Below are 14,212 nucleotides of genomic sequence, written 5' to 3'. Positions count from 1 at the left end.
CAGGTCTCAATGTTTTGCATTTTCACAATATTAAGCTAAGTTTTTGCTTCACTTACATTTGATCAGTATATCTTAGGAAGGGAAACTTCATGTAAGAAGAACAGAGAAAGTTTTGAGCATCACTGTCTGGTCAAGCCTGTGCCAGCGCAAACCACTATCTCTTTCTAAATCCTGCCAGTTTGTACATTTTAACAGAATAAACTACAGGCAACTTCTGTAATGGGCAGACAACCTATGCTGTCAGATTACTATGCAAATGATGGAAAAAAAAATCCATTTTGAACTTCCCCCTTTATAGGACGGCCTTTCGCCACCTTGTCTATATTAGACTTTGTACAATTAGGCTTGGCAGAGTAAGTTTTGGTTACGAGTACCAAAGAGCCCTACCCTGTATTGGCATGATGTGAAGTTTGCATTCAGGGAAATTGGATTGATGTACATTTTGTTTGGCTAGAGATAGGGAGAATGGTGAGTTTTAACAAGAAAATGTTCAAACAGTCCTCCAAGGGTTAATGAGCCTGAAGACAGAATATCTACAGGGTGTTCTGGTTGCCACCCATTCCTTTCATTGACAGCTTCCCTTCCTGCTCTGTGTGCTTTTGCCTCCCTGTGAGCTTTTCCTTGTGTATATAATCCAATGTGCATTTTCTGTTTTCCTTAGTCAGTTGTCATGTAAAGTTACTGCACTGCACGTGATTGGACATTTATGTTTAATGAGATTCTTTTGTTTCTGAACCTTTTGCATATGAAACATCATGGCTGCAATGTTTGAGCATAAAGAACAATAGAGGAAAAAAATAACACTTAGCATCAAGTCAATGGCACATTACTAAAGAGTCACTGTCTCTTTCCCATACTGCACTCCAATGTGGAGATATTGTTTTCTTTTGTTATTGCACTCCTATCTGTGGTTGGAAGGTAGGTATTTGTTTGCCTTGGCACGCAACACATCTGCAGATGAGTCTGTTAAAGCACCCTGGCTTGAAGTTAAATCTTATTTGATTTCCATTTTCTGGGGTTTTTTTTTGTTGCTTTTTATTTAAAAAAGAAACTTCTTTGGTTGTCTGTTTCATTATAAAATCTCCAGTTAGCCCCTGCTCTGGATTCATTTTCTTTTCCGACCTTCATGTTCTGTAGAGTTGTTAAGATGCATCTCTGTGTTGTTTGTAGCATTAATCCATGAATGATGCCTTTTAAATCATTTTCTTTTGCTCTGTTTTTATTTTGTCAGTAGCTGTACTAACATATATGGTGTCCCTGAACATAGTGGCTGTTTGTTCCTGTCTAGTTGCAGAAATCAAAAAGGAAAAAAAAATCAAAGAAGACAAAGGCCATATTTACATATAAGACGTTTGGGTGTTTTGTCAGTTCTTCAGCAGAATCATTGCTATCATAGTCCCTTCAGTTCCCTGCTTGGGGCACCTCTGCATGGTCATTTTCTTTAAACAAACTCAATTTATAGAGAAAAAGCAATGGGTGAGATATGACTATAATGAGCATCCCTCATAACCTTTGACCTTTAGCCTCCATTTTCTACTGTCCTTTTGGAAAATGAGCCACACAAGGGTTATTTAGAAATGGAGTCCTTGTCCTGTTCCCATCACTGATTAGAAAACATAACGTCCAGTTTGGGAAAAAAACGGTAATCAAGAGAATACATTTTTCCTCAGCAACTTTGATACTAGCCCTCTTTGAATATTTTGGGGAAACTCATCGATAATTGACTGTAGCATTGTGTAAATGCAAGGCCAGTTGTCTGACGTGATACTTATTGTTTAACATTTTTTGAGTTCACAATGTCAGGAGCCACAAGAGTTCCGTGAATAATTGAGCTGAAATCAAATCATAAGACTGATGGAATTTGTAAAGTGATTCACGAAACTCATTGACTGTGTGAAGGAAGTGTACAGAATTATAAAATTAAAGTTGAGCATTGGATTCACTACGTAAATGGGAAATTGAAGCTCAAGTAGACAAAAGGTTGGAATAGTCACCTTGTAATACATGTCCTCACATGGTGGAGTTGACTTTTTTAGTTATGTTCTCAACTGATGATTAAATTTGGCCCTAGTGAAGGAGAAAGAGAGCAAACCCAGAAGAGAAAATGGTCACTGTAACAGGATCATGGCACCTCTTGGAAGCATGGTCAAGAATAGCAATGGTCTATCTGATGAGTCACAACAAAACACTAAACCATGAGGGGAATGAAAACACAATCTCCTCACAAAGTCAGGCCCATTTTATCCTTTAAACCAGTGCTGTTTTCCCTGTTAACAGTTTGTTTCTTCAAAAATAAATTGATTTCTTTTCATCTCTTTCTTTTATAGTGACAATCAATAACTTTAAGAATTTATAACTCAAGTGAGCTCTCTTTTTGGAGTATTACTACTAATGAGAAACTTGGGTTTGCTCCATCATGCAATCCACTTACAGTGTCTGAAGATGGCTTTCCTGATTCCAAATTAGTCTACATTCATGTAAATTTGAAAATCTAATTAGCATTGAGTGTATAAATTGCCTCTTTTTAAAGAAGTTTAGTATGCAATAACAAAGTCTTAAAGTGACTATGCTACAATGTATTAATGATCTAAGTGCCAACATTTGCCTACCGATTCTCCAATCTTTATGTTGATATCACTCATGCCAAAAGGGTTAAAGAGGGAGACACAAAGCAGAGGTGGAGCCCCATGGGTTGCTCACATGGTCTCCCCCATTCCTCCACTCCTACAGTGGCTAGATGAAGTACGCATTTGATTGAGACCAACACACAGTACCAATAGGTTAAACTGTTCTAAAGGATGGGGGGGCTGGGGTTAGAATTTAATGTAAAATAAATTTAAAAGTTGTTCCTATAATTATTTTAGAATATAAAATCTATTCAAAGGTTATCAAGTATTACTTCGTTTGAAGTTAGTAGTAAAATTGATCTCCTTACTAAATATTTAGATTTGAAACATGAAACATTGCACACTTTAAAATGTTACCTGCAAAACCAGGTTATTTGTGCTCAGAAGTCAACATCATAAAGTGCTTAAGCCAAATAGTGGTCATTTTAATGGTCTGATAAAGCTAAAGTAAATGCTAGGAAGAATGAGAAATGTGCTTTATGGCTGTCACAACACCTTCATCTGAGTGTGTGATTACAGGTCACTTATAATGAACCACAAAGTGCACATTGACATGGGAGAACATTACAGGAATGCAGTAATTAACAATCACACAGTAAGGGTAGCCAAAACTCAGCTGGGCTCAGTACAGTGTAGTCAGATCTCAGCCACCTTCTTTTCTTCTGTGTGGCACCTTGGGATTTTAATTTTTTTTTGCAGTAAAGGTGCTTTTCAAATGGCCAGTGTGATTTATGGCCGTGGAAAAAAAATGCTATTGTCTTATTGCAAAGAGATTGAAATCCTATGCAATCTAGTATCCACCATGAGGGTATTGGTAGATACTGAGCAGTTACAAAAAGGCTCAAATTAAACAGGAAAACAAAGAAAGAAACTGGTTTAAACTACACCAACTTAAGCTCTGGCTAGAAAATAGGGAACCAGCATACTTTTCCAACAATATCCATTCCACACTTAAGAGAAATGTGTCAAAATCAAAATAATTTGGAGAGTTCCTATCCAATTGCCTCCCCACTCCCCCACACCAAAGTACAAAACCTGATTGACACTTCAGAACTGAAAATTGAAGGGGGAAGATTGGACACACCAGTTCTTAACATCAGCTGAAAACCTAGTCCTCTGCCCATCACTGTACAGCCCTGAAGAATGCTAAAGGTCACAGAGACTGGGAGAGGCTCATTCTCTGCACTTAAGGAACGGCAGACATACTGCCTTTCACTTTGTCTCCTATAACCTCTTGTCCGAAACTTTACAGGTAAAATCTGACATTCCACAGGTATATATTTACATATAAATGTCCCTTTTGTGGAATGGTAGCCCAGAGACCCCAGACTGGCCTTACTTTAGTGCATCAGTACTCAGGCTTTGAAGCAGTTGCATTATTGTACTATTAATAAATTCCTTTGCACATTCTTAATTTCATACATTGTTCATATTTCACTACTTGGAAAGGGCTTTTTTGTGTCTTTTTTTCTCTTGCATTTTGTGACTCTAATGATGCACTTATGTTGCCCCGCTTTTCCCTTTTTCCTCACACCTTACCTACTAATGGAGGAAATGCTACCTGATTGGTAAGTGTATGTTAACCAAACGGGGGTACAAAAAAAATACATTAATAATCTGGGTCGCTGATGACAGATGAGCAGTTCTCTGCAGGAAAAGCACAAAAAGAAAACAGAGTATTATTCAGAGGGTTTTGTTTGAGTGATAATTAATACATTTGTGGATTTTTGTTTCAATTTTTGCCTTCCATTTCTGTGCTGTTCAGTCAAGTTGTCTATCTTCACCTTGTTTTATTTTAAAACCAGGAATTGTTTAAAAAAATCTTTGTCCTTTCCTCAAAAATACAGCGATCTATTGAGCTCACTCTTTAATTTATTTATTATTCCATTCTGTTCCTTCTTAATCTTCGGTTGACTGGTTAATTTTTTGTTTATTTTCCCATTCCAGGTTTGTTATTTTGAATTAATTTTTGGTTTGCATGCAAAATCTTGCATGAGCTGCACTGTAGAGGACTGTGTTAGATAAACTATTGACGTAGGCTGTGTCTTAGGGATGTGGCAAGAATTGAAATATCATTGTTATTGTGTCAGAGTGGCTTTAAGTTTAGTCTTTCTCTCCTGCTACAGAGCACGGACTCCAGGTCATTGTCACCAGGAGCAGAACCCAGATCTGCGTCGACATCTCCCAAGGCCAAGGACTCCAAGCAGTCGAGGCATGGCTCCAGGCATTTCAGGTCCAGGTCCCCAGGCCGCAGCAGGAGATCCTCCACCGAGGGCAGGCATGCAAAGCACAGGTCAAGGTCAGCATCCACACATAGGGGCTCAAGCCGACGGAAGCCGACCCTACCAGCTCACAAAGGGTCTCCACGCTCTCCAAGCCAGTCAGACTTCAGCAGTGACTCTGCGGAATCTGTCGGCAGTCGCTCACGGTCGCACCACGTGTCAGGGTGGAGTAAAAGCACGCGAGCAAAGAAGTTAGTCTTCCATTTGTTTTCCGATTCTTAAAAGATGTGCTGTTTTCCAGCACCCCCTGCCCCCCACCACAACCCCAAATGGTCCTCCATGCTCAAGACATTCCCCTCCAAAGACCAAGTCAGGAACACATCGCCAACCTCTCCCTAGTTATATCCATGCGATGTACTAATGACTGAAAGAAAGTGTGTAATGTCCATGACTTCAATTTCTCCCGTGCGTACCTTTAACCTCATCCCCCCACCCCACCCCATGCCCTGAAATGGAACAATGCAGTCCTGACAATATGCAGCAGAATAATGTGAGTGCAATTGGCAAATTTGGATTCAGTAGTGTTTTCTCAAAGAGTTGCAAATGATTTGTGTTCAATCCATATTCTGATGTTCAGTCTGGTCAAGCAATCCAACAGAAAATCAAGTTAAATATGTTTTCAAAGTTTGTGAGAAGATTTGTAGCTCGGGTGCTCATTGTTGTGGTTCTGTTCGCCGAGCTGGGAATTTGTGTTGCAGACGTTTCGTCCCCTGTCTAGGTGACATCCTCAGTGCTTGGGAGCCTCCTGTGAAGCGCTTCTGTGATCTTTCCTCCGGCATTTGTAGTGGTTTGAATCTGCCGCTTCCGGTTGTCAGTTCCAGCTGTCCACTGCAGTGGTCGGTATATTGGGTCCATGTCGATGTGCTTATTGATTGAATCTGTGGATGAGTGCCATGCCTCTAGGAATTCCCTGGCTGTTCTCTGTTTGGCTTGTCCTATAATAGTAGTGTTGTCCCAGTCGAACTCATGTTGCTTGTCATCTGCGTGTGTGGCTACTAAGGATAGCTGGTCGTGTCGTTTCGTGGCTAGTTGGTGTTCATGGATGCGGATCGTTAGCTGTCTTCCTGTTTGGCCTATGTAGTGTTTTGTGCAGTCCTTGCATGGGATTTTGTATACTACATTGGTTTTGCTCATGCTGGGTATCGGGTCCTTCGTTCTGGTGAAGGTTCAGGGGACAGGGGACGAAACGTCTGCAACACAAATTCCCAGTTCGGCTAACAGAACCACAACAATAGATATGTTTTGCTGCCACACGATTATCTACTATAACATGGGATAATATGTTTAAGCAGGTAGAGAGTGCCCCTGTTCTCAAGCATTGTCCAAGGGAGGTGTTGCCCAAACATCTGTCCAGATGAGGAATTAATATACTTTGCTGGGCATATAGTTCTGACGTACATTCAATACAAATCACACTCAAAATGTAAAAGGACCAAGTCTTTATTCCATCCATTTCTTCACTTTGTGCAGATTGTTCCTGAATTGATGATAGGAGGAGAAAGTGAGGACTGCAGATGCTGGAGATCAGAGCTGAAAATGTATTGCTGGAAAAGCGCAGCAGGTCAGGCAGCATCCAAGGAACAGGAGAAGGGCTGAAGAAGGGCTTATGCCCGAAATGTCGATTCTCCTGTTCCTTGGATGCTGCCTGACCTGCTGCGCTTTTCCAGCAACACATTTTCAGCCCTGAATTGATGATAGCCATGTTAGTTTTGACTCATCTGTGTTGGGTTGGCAATGAGCAAAAAACTTCTGAGAAGTTTAAACCCAGCCAACTCTTTGCATAGCCTCGTATACAGGGTTATGTTAAAGTGCACTTTTTCTTAGGCACCACTTCATGATATAAGGTTTTTCTCATTGAAGTTTTGGCACTGATGCCTGAAATATTTGCCTTGTTGCACAAGGTGATTATAGTTCTTGGACTTTTATTGGCTCAGTGGTTAGCACTGCTGCCTCACAGCGCCAGGGACCCGCGTTCAATTCCCGCTTCAGGCAACTGTCTGTGTGGAGTTTGCACATTCTCCCCGTGTCTGCGTCGATTTCCTCCGGGTGCTCCAGTTTCCTCCCACAGTCTAAAGATGTGCAGGTTAGGTGAACTGACCATGCTAAATTGCCCATAGTGTTAGGTGCATTAGTCAGGGGTAAATGTAGGGAAATGGGTCGGTGTGGACTTGTTGGGCCAAAGGGCCTGTTTCCACACTGTAGAGAATCTAAAAAAATGTACAAACAAAGTGGAATTAGTAAGGCCTAGAAATCTAAGGGTTTTTGCATCATCCCATTTTATAACCAGCTCTTCATTCTGAGTTATCTCAATGCTGGTATTTCCCCAGTCTTTAACATGAAATATGAAACTAGTGCAAACTGGCTGAATTGAATATGCACAAGCCTCACCTCATCACCATGGCACCTCTCTCACCCACTTACAGTTCAGTATTTTGGAGCAGAATGGTATCTTTCAATGTAATAAAAACCAAAAGAACTGTGGATACTGTAAATCAGAACCAAAAATAGAAATTGCTGGAAAAGCTCTGCAGGTCTGGCAGCAACTGTGGACAGAGAAGCAGAGTTAACATTTCAGGTTGAGGGTTTGAATGAAGCGACTTGTCACATCCTGAAAGTGTGACTAGTATTGCAAAAATGCAATTACTTTCTTTCTAACCCAGATTCACATACATTTCACATCTTTCTTTGTCACTGGCCAGATTTTGTATTCATTCAAAGCAGTGTAATACTTTTCTCTCCCTGCACCTCTGCTTATTCTCCTTGCTCTCTCTAATCTTTTCGTCAAGTGAATTTCCCACTCGAATGTGTGGAAACAGCCTCCAGTGAGGGGTTGATGGAACATGAAGCTCATTGTTAAATGGATTTAAGCTGGGTGAAGAAGTACAAAATGAGACACAGATCTTTTCCATGAGAGTAGGTTAATTTACAGGACACAACTTTACACATCACCGCCTCCGAACCATCCACCCAGCATCCCAGCTGACTGTCTATTTGAGTTCCCAGATATTTTCTAATCAACCTGTTCAGACCTGTTATTACACATCTCTGGAGAAGGTGGGACTTCAACCCAGGCCACAAGAGCCCCTATTTGTGCTCTCAGTCCCTAATCAACAATACCAATCACTTACATGTCCTTAACAACATTATCAACTGAACATTAACACTCGTGCCTCCCACCCCCAAAATCAGATGCTGGTTAATCTCTGCTTGTTGTAACAAAGTCCCGTAACTCTTAGTTTTCTTTTGAAGATATTCGAGCAGGATTTCCAAACCCGGTTCACTAGGTCGTTGAGACCCCAATGAAATGAGGAAAATTAGGTTAGGAGTGCCATATAGCCACCAGGGACTGATTTTCTGTTCATTTAAAATAATGGATTCAATGTATCCATGTATGAGAATGGAAAGCCTGCCCCAGTTATCCAACTATTATCTTTCAGTCATTATGCCAGTGTGCATTGGAGCACCCTCACTGGCACAGAGCCTCTGAACAACCCTTCACTTCAAACCAGAGTTTCATGCTTCCTCTTATCCAGCTTGAATTATTCCATCTTGGTTCCTACATTATGTGCCCACCTTCACTTAAAAGCACGCAAAGACATTTTTCTTTACACTGTTCAAACAGACAAGTGTGTTATTTTTCGCTCTATATAATTTACAAAGATACTCAACGTGATCAAATTAAACTGAGTATCAAAATGATTGCAGAATTTTCCACTGGATTTCTATGACATGCTACTACTCTACACAGCCACTTGTAACATTAATTTCACTTTCCCAGAGTGGAGGGGCGATAAAAATGAGAAAGGTGGAAAATATCAAACATGGAAATGCACTGCAAGTAGCCCTGGATGTCCGTGACTCTCCCTTCAGTTGCATGTTTACAACTCATTTTGTGCACTGTGAGGTTTTCCACAGCCACAGAAATTTAATTCAAGGATTGCTGGTTGCCTTGGGAAAATGAGCCCACAGCACATCTAATTGCTGCCTCAGGCAGGGGCAGATAAACCTTGGAATTAACGAGGTAACTAAAAATAACATGGAAAAAAATCCAACGGTGAAGCACCAAACTATTTCAACATTCAAGACTGGAGGCCTGTGACCAGCATTTTTCTGTAGGGATTGGTGCTGGGTTGACTATTGTTTGTCAGTTATATAACTAATTTGGATGAGAATTTAGGGAGCATGGTCAGTACGTTTGCGAATGGCACCAAAATTGGTGGTATAGTGAACAGTGAACATAGTTATCTAAGAGTACAACGGGATCTTGATCCGCTGGGTCAATGGGTCGAGGAATGGCAGATGGAGTTTAATTTAGACAAATGCAAAGTGTTGCATTTTACTAAAACAAATTGGGACAGGACTTGTACAGTTAATGGTAGGGTCCTGAGGAGTGTTGTCATAGAGGGAGACCTGGGGTTCAGGTACGTTGTTCCTTGAAAGTGGAGTTTCAGGTAGACAAGATGGTCAAAAAGATGTTGGGCACACTTGCCTGCATTAGTCAGTGCATTGAGTATTAGAGTTGTGATGTCATATTGCAGCTGTACAGGACACTGGTGAGGCCACCTTTGGAATACTGCATAAAGCTCTGGTAACCCTGCTATCGGAAGAATATCATTAAATTGGAAAGGGCGCAGCAAAGGTTTACCAAGATGTTACCAGGACTACAGGGTTTGGCTTATAAGGAGAGGCTGGATAGGTTGGGACTTTTTTTCTCTGGAGCATAAGAAGTTGAGGGGTTACTTTATAGTGGTTTATAAAGTCATGAGGGGCATAGATAAGGTGAACAGCAAAAGTATTTTACATGGGGTAGGAGAATTCAAAACTAAGGGCGGCATGGTGACTCAGTGGTTAGCACTGCTGCCTTACAGCGCCAGGAACCCGAATTCGAGTCCAGCCTCGGACGACTGTCTACGTGGAGTTTGCACATTCTCCCAGTGTCTGCGTGGGTTTCCTCCGGGTGCTTCAGTTTCCTCCCACAGTCCAAAGATGTGCAGGTTCAGGGTGAATTGGCCATGCTAAATTGCCCGTAGTGTGCAAGGATGAGTAGGTTAGGTGCATTAGTCAATGGACATGTAGAGTAATAGGGTAAGGGAATGGGATTCTCTTCAGAGGGTTGGTGTGGCCTGTTTCTGCACTGTAGGGATCCAATGATTAAAGGGCATAGTTTTAAGGTGAGAGGGAAAAGATTTGAAAGGGACCTGAGGGGTAACTTTTCCACACAGAGGGTGATGCATAAGGAATGAACTATCAGAGGAAGCGGTAGGGGCAGGTACAGTTACATCATTTAAAGGACATTTGGACAGGTACATGGATAGTAAAGGTTTAGAGGGATATTGCCTAAAAGCAGGCAAATGGGACTAGTTTAGTTTTGGAAATCTAGTCAGCATGGAAGGTTGGACCAAAGGGTCTGTCTCTGTGCTGCATGACTCTATGGGTCTATCTAGCCCCCTTGGTGATGAACAACTACTTGAGATGTATGTAAGGAGAGTTTCCGGTGTTTGCTAAATTAGGGGTAATGATCCCAGGACCCTGCATTACACTTTGCTTTTCAAGACTCACTTGACTATGTTTAATCATTTGTGAAGTTACAGGCATCATCCATGATGCTTTACACTCTTAAACTTGTCACAGTTAAAGAATTCAACTGGTGCTCTTTTTCTAAAGGAAGTGATCAATACATTGCCTTTGGTTGACAAAATTTCTGTCCGTTCTTTAACTGTATGTGTGGCCAGTTAAACTACTGTTCTGACACATTACCAATAACAGTTTGGAAACACCCACCCGAACATAAACCAAATGCAGTAATGACTTTTCACATCGTTGAATGATTCATCCGTTTGGTACAGTTTTCTCTGATTCCAAGAGATTCCATATTGGGAAGTATGTAGGTATCAGTAGACAGGTCAAGGAAGGATCTCCTGGGTTAGTAGCCAGCAGCCTCAGGGTAAAGATGTTTGAGGTTCAATTACTCCTGCTTGTCTTGTAGCCAGAATGTCTGCTCTTCCACAACCAAATATGCAATACTGCCCGACCTGTCAAAGCAATTCCTATCCTGCCCTCTTTGGCTAGAAAGACAGTGAGAATTTTGCAAACGACCAGATTGCAATACTGAAGGAAAATTAGTTTCTCAATAAAACATTCAAAAGTCAGCATGAAATATCTTTCATATTTGTATCCAGACACATTTGTAATTATGGATGTAATATACCCATAAGAGGAATTTTGGTTTATTACGCACATTGTGATAATTTCCTTTAAGAAAATGATAAAGAAATCCATTTTTGTTTTTTCATATCCCAATGTTTCCCCTGGTCTGATTACAGCAGTGTCTAAAAGATTAACCTTTCATTGCTGGTGATAATCTTGAAGCATTTTCAGTGATACTTAGGAAGTCTGTTTAATGTACAAGATGTGATGGTTGTATGGGACAAGCTGGATTGGCCAGATGGCCTTTTCCTTCTCCTGTTTCTTTGGTGATAAAACAACAAAAACTGTTTATTATCTCAGGTTAAGGCAGACACCACACCGCCACCATCGAAGCCATTTCACAAGCAGGAACAAGAGCCGCACTCGGTCACCAGGGAAACGTGAACAGCCTAGCAGCCACAACTCGGACAAGAAGAAGAGCTCTTCCTACAGCCCTCGCCGCAAGAGCAGCTCCAGGAGCTCTAGCAGGTCTCTGTCATGCTCCTGCTCCCGATCCCATGACAAGAGAGATGGGCGCAGCAAGTCACGGTCATCGCCTCACAAGGAGCTGTCCAGGTTCGTGCCATCCAACAAAATCTTAAACAAAAAAAATCAATGAATTGTGGACGCTGGAAATCAGAAACAGTATCAGAAATTGCTGAAAAAACTCAGCAGGTCTGACAGCATCTATGGAGAGAAAGCAGAGTTAAAACACTATACTCTGTAAATTGAAATACTATACATTGGTAATTTCCTACATTATAAAATTTTCTTATTTGAAAAGCTATTTCATCCACCAATTATAGAAGAAACTTGCTAACTTTCTACTTACCTCCTGCTTGCTGCATCCTCTGCCGGCCTTTGTTCCTGCTCACTGGCCCTCCAACTTGCTGCCTTTCCCTCTGTCTGACCTTCTCACTCCCTAACCTCCAATCCACTGTGAGCAAGAGACCTGGAGATGAATGGCAAGAGAAAAGAACAGTAACTTTGACTTTGAGGAGATAAATCGTGAGCCCTGGAGAGATGGTAAGAGGAAGGGTTGACAGTGAGAGTGAGGGTTGGTGACAGGGAGAGTCAGCAGCAAGGCAGAGGTCAGTAAGAGGGTAGGGTCAAGAAGGGGAGAGGCCACTCCAAAATGGCACTAATCAGGTCACAAGACCCTATGTGACACCCAGAATGACAAAATTTGAAAATGAAACTCCAAACACGAAAATGTGAACACAGTCCCACAAAATGCCAGGCTTCAATGGAGAGCAGTTTAAAACAGCAACTTGAAACAAACTTACTATTCTTCCTTTCAGTCTGAGTTTCTTCTTTCGTCTTGTCAATTGGAGCAGTCAAGGAGCCACTTTTAACTTCATTGCTGGATATTGGGGTGGCACAGTGTTTAGCACTGCTGCCTCACAGTGCCAGGGACCTGGGTCAGATTCTATTCTTGGGCAACTACCTGTGTGGAGTTTGCAAGTTGTCCCTATGTTTATATGGATTCCCTTCACGTGCAATGGTTTCCTCCCACATTCCAAACATGTGCAGGTTAAGTGGATTGGCCATGCTAAATTGCCTATAGCGTCCAGGGATGTGCAGACTAGGTAAATTAACCGTGGGAAATGCAAGGTTGTAGGATTTGGGGGTGGGGAGAATGCTCTTCAGAGGGTTGGCATGGGCTTGATGCGGCAAAAGACCTGTTTTCACGCTGTAGGGATTCTTTGATTGCATATTCTCCTGAAATTGTTTGACCTAGTTTTGAATTTATCCATTCATTTTTGCTTGAAACTAGAATTTGCACCTTGTTTGAGGAGCTGTCTATCCTACCTAATAGTTTGGCTGTTGGAAGTGGAATGAAAGCAAAATAGTAGTAAGAAATATGACAATAAGTTTGCAAATGTTTGGAGCTGTGAAGCACTGACAATTTGCATCACAATAAAAATGCAGTCAGAGTCTCTTGAATCTGCTCAATACAATTAAACATGGCTTAGTTTATGTGTGTATATGGCACAAGATCTTTAAATCACCTTCATTAAATGGTCTTTAATCTTTGGTGTGTAAGGAAATGGAAGACAAAACATACGATTAATAAACCCAGCATATTCAAGGTACAACTAATCTATTCAATGTAGAAGACTCAGTACAATCAGAAAAGAACTAGTTCCTTCCTAAAAGGTTAAAGGTTGCTACTTGCCCTTGATCCTGGACCTTTCTGTCCAACTGGAGAAAAGCTATCCAAGCCAGCTTGTTAGAACATTACATTCCTGGCTCACCCATAGCCTTGAAAAACTAGGCTGCTGGAAACTGATTCCACTGTGACACCAGTATTTAACACCTTCACACACATTGCTTTACAAAGCCAAGGGAAGAGGAAAGAAACCATCAGTGCCACAAATACACAGCTTGTCTATCTACCCTGTAGAATAATGACTCTGTTGTACAGCCTCCATTCAAGCTGGAAGATAAATAAAGGCAACTAAAAATATTGTGGAACAAGCAGCACAGTCAAGTAATGTATTTTGATGGTTGCCACAGACTGCACACAAAGACATTTACAACAGAGGGACAGGTCACATGACTATGGCAAGCCAGCCAGTACAGCAAGTTTCACTAAACATCCCCTTTATCCCAAGAAAGTGGCTTGCATTATCATTTTAAGTCATAAGTTCCACATGTTCATGAAGAAAATTATCACGACTGTTAGTTCCAGTCAGTTCCATTTTTGTTAGCCTTTGTATATTTATAGCTTGCATAGCTTTAAATCGTGGAGCTTTCCTAATGGTGTGCACATGCACTGTCATTGATTGTCCCTGATATGGACTTCTTCCTATGGTGGTGTTCCTTTTCCAGTTATGGAGAGTGGTTTTTCCATGGTAACGATCACTGATGATCCCTTTCTGTTGCTGAGGATCGGTGGATATCTGTACTCTGTGCAGGTGGTTAGATCTTCCTCATGAGCTTTCTGCAATGAAAGCACATCCTATCTACTTATAAGTGAATGGCAATATATCTGATTGACCGCATTCCCTGTATACAATCATAGTGACAACTGCTCAGCACAGGTCCCAAGTTGCCATGTGGGCTAACTCTTGTTCAAAATGGTGCAGGTTTACACTTTGAATGGCTCTTAAA

The 14,212-nt window shown here is 41.3% G+C and overlaps 1 protein-coding gene across 8 annotated transcripts in view; it reads left to right on the top strand.

Moving 5' to 3' along the window:
* Positions 1–14,212, top strand: part of srrm3 (serine/arginine repetitive matrix 3) — a 795,287-nt gene that overhangs the window by 751,566 nt on the left and 29,509 nt on the right. For all 8 annotated transcript variants that reach the window (XM_087977541.1, XM_043718787.2, XM_087977540.1 and 5 more), the window contains 2 exons: positions 4,754–5,100; positions 11,417–11,671. In XM_087977541.1, the coding sequence (XP_087833667.1) occupies positions 4,754–5,100; positions 11,417–11,671 (602 nt within the window). The remainder of the gene's footprint in view (positions 1–4,753; positions 5,101–11,416; positions 11,672–14,212) is intronic.

The sequence above is a fragment of the Chiloscyllium plagiosum genome, unplaced genomic scaffold (genome assembly GCF_037043375.1).
Source record: "Chiloscyllium plagiosum isolate Xiang-an unplaced genomic scaffold, Cpla_swu_hap1 HiC_scaffold_31, whole genome shotgun sequence".
Lineage (NCBI taxonomy): Eukaryota > Metazoa > Chordata > Chondrichthyes > Orectolobiformes > Hemiscylliidae > Chiloscyllium > Chiloscyllium plagiosum.
This window is presented reverse-complemented; position numbering and strand designations above follow the sequence as displayed.